The 3017-nt window shown below is 44.9% G+C and overlaps 1 protein-coding gene across 1 annotated transcript in view; it reads left to right on the top strand.

Moving 5' to 3' along the window:
- The first annotated feature begins 2355 nt into the window (after positions 1-2355).
- The window catches only part of LOC107082938 (guanylyl cyclase-activating protein 1-like), a 7593-nt gene continuing 6931 nt past the window's right edge, over positions 2356-3017 (top strand). Inside the window, exon 1 of the mRNA XM_015371835.1 lies at positions 2356-2550. Within this exon, the coding sequence (XP_015227321.1) occupies positions 2356-2550 (195 nt within the window). The remainder of the gene's footprint in view (positions 2551-3017) is intronic.

Genomic DNA, 3017 nt, shown 5'->3' on the forward strand with positions numbered 1-3017 from the left:
TCAGCCTGCATAAAAAGATTCCTTGATCACGGTATTAACCGAGTTAGTGTTTACAGCCCGCCAAAAAAGAAAGGATTTTTGCAGTCGCAGCAGATTCAGCATCACATCATCTAAGACGTTTGTTGGTCATGGCCGTGGGCGTAAATGCAGAGAGGATCCATCACACTCACCTTCTTGCTCACCATATGATGGGGATGAAGTCTTTAGGTGAACTGACAGTTTCCTCCTGTGAATCCCTTTTTATACCAAAACGCTGCCAATACGCCATTATACAGTAGCTGTATGTTAGCAGCACATTCAGTGGTCGACTGGAACATGTCAAATACGTTGTTATGTGTTGGACATAAGTTCTTGATAAGTTACACACAAGTTACTCATAGGTTTTGGATAAGCTGGACACCACAAAGTATGAGTAACTTACACTTAAAATGTGTCAATGAACAAATACGTTACCTGTAACTTATGGCCAATGCTTAAGCATATGCTGCCATACGTCTCCATCGAGTCTCCATCAATCAACCGTTGCAGAACCCTGTGGTTTTCAGAGGACTTCATGTTTCAATTCAATCCAGTTTATTTACATAGCGCCAATTCACAACACATGTCAACTCAAGGCACTTTACCATTCAACCAGATCATACAGTCAAATTGATTCAAAGTTTTCTACAGTATATAAGGAAAACCAGTTGATTGCATCGACTCATTGACTCAAAGGCAATCCCTTACACCAAGCATGCTTGTGGCGACAGTGGAGAGGAAAAACTCCTTATTAACAAGAAGAAACCTCCAGCAGAACCAGACTCGGTATGAGCGGCCATCTGCCAAGGCCGACTGATCTGGGCCTGATGTAGAACCACCTGTTTGACTCCAGGTGGGTCTTCATCAGGCCCAGATTTTCATCCCTTCACCACTGTGCTTAACTATGAAAGTGTTCAAACTGATTTGCTGTTTTTGGTGTGTCCTAACATGGTTCCATCATTTCGGTCAAACATCTCAGCTTTGGTTGGATCTGTACAGAGGAAACACCCTTCAGCCAGATGCAGCTCTGCAGACCTAAGTCCTACCACCATCTTGGTTTTACAGTGATGAGGATCCTACCGGTAGAGGAGTCACCCAACATGATGCCATGGTGCCTGTCAAGCTCTGGTTGACTTTCTTTGTACAATTCCCCACATCAGCCTGGAAGTTTCTGTAAAATCCTCCAAGAAGAACCGATCTTCCAGCTGTTCTGTCAGCTAACGGACCCGGGGTGGGTGGGGGAAGGTGTACTTACTTTAACCTCCCACCAGTCTGGCAGGTTTATCTGTGTTTTAGTGAAGCTTTATGAGTTTAAATGGTTTACCAGGGTTAAGCCTATTACTGGTCCTTTATTGACGATGATCACGGCTCCATTGAGCAGCAGATGAAACTCGGCTGCTTCTATGTCTGCAAACATGAATTGATACAAGCAATACCTCCGATCTGTTTTAATGCTGTGAATTAAGACATCTGGTATCAGCATCTTTCTTCATTCTTCGACATAGTTCATTGTTGTTTTTATGCATAAACATCCTGTATTTTTTCACTTTCCTGCTCACATCAAAACTTCTTTGTTTTTTCGTTATTTTTGACGAGTAACAACTTTAAAGTATCCCCTCTGAAGTTCTGAATCTATGAGCCAGTCCCTGATTGTGAATTGTGTTTTAATTTTTTTATCTTCATGCTCCTGTTGGTTTCTCTCTTCCTTTTAGAATGCCTAAAATTAGGACAGGGAAGGATATTTCAGACCGATAGGGTCCCCAAGGCCTGGCTGAGGGTTCTGGAAAGGATCAGGAGGTAAAAGTCATTATGTTAGAGAAACTGTTCAGAACCAGAACATTTTTAGCCTGTGTTTAATATCTGATGGATCTCTAATTTACCTGGAGTCCAAACAGTTCCAGGATGTTTCCAAGAATCTAAAATCAGGAATTGCCATAAAGGCTGCAGGAGAGTTTTAGATCGGATCTGGGGAACTCTTCGGTCTGAAACGGGTCAGCTGATGATATAACAAACCTGTATTCAGGGCCAGATCTTCTGCTCAGAGGAACTCAGCAGGTCCTGGCACGGCCTCTGTCACCACGGCGGCTCATCTCATTAAGGAGTTATTTTAGGTGCTTTGCTGATTCCTGTTTCAGAACCTAAGAGGGTTAGAGAGTCCTGACTTTTAGTCAGCGCCTGCAGACACAGCAGTTCGGGTTCAGCTCAGAGGTTCTGCTGATTTTTCCAGGATCTTTGTCCCATCAGGATTGCAAACCTCAGCCTGCAGACGTTCCTCATCAGACTGAGAGGAGGCCTGCAGCCTCCATCCTGTTGCTGAGACCCCGTCCTCCTGCTGCCATGGGGAACCACGGCTCCAACGTGGATGACATCCTGGCTGAGGACATGCACCACTGGTACAACAAGTTCATGAAGGAGTCTCCATCGGGCCTCATCACGCTGTTTGAGTTGAAGGCCATCCTCAACTTAAAGGGTATCACAGAGAACGCCAACAGCTACGTGGAACAGGTCTTCTTCACCTTTGACATGGATGGGGTGGGTACCGCAGAAACACACAACCTCAGCACAGAGACCTGGGGTCTGAATGTATCTGCTTACGACTCCTGGGAGGTTCCTCAGGGCTCAATGTCTGAGAAAGAAAGAAAACAGGCTCCTCTCCTCCATTTTTTTATTATTCTGACTGAACAGTCAGTGTCTAACCGCTCTACAGGAGCAGCATGGTGGTACCCTAAACTGCCTCTAACACGGCTCTGACCCGGTTCTGCAGCTCATTAGTGTGGGCAAAACCATCAAGGAACCCATTTAGACAGAGCTGGTGGTGAAGTGTTGGAAATGACAAGCATGATTATGGTTAGATGTATGGATGATGGATGGATGCTGATTGATGATTGTTGGATGAATGACGAGGGAAGGATTAATGATGGATGGATGGATGGATGGATGGATGGATGGATGGATGGATGGATGGATGGATGGATGGATGGATGGATGGATGGATGGAT

This window comes from Cyprinodon variegatus, unplaced genomic scaffold (assembly GCF_000732505.1).
Source record: "Cyprinodon variegatus isolate N-32 unplaced genomic scaffold, C_variegatus-1.0 Scaffold65, whole genome shotgun sequence".
Classification (NCBI taxonomy): domain Eukaryota; kingdom Metazoa; phylum Chordata; class Actinopteri; order Cyprinodontiformes; family Cyprinodontidae; genus Cyprinodon; species Cyprinodon variegatus.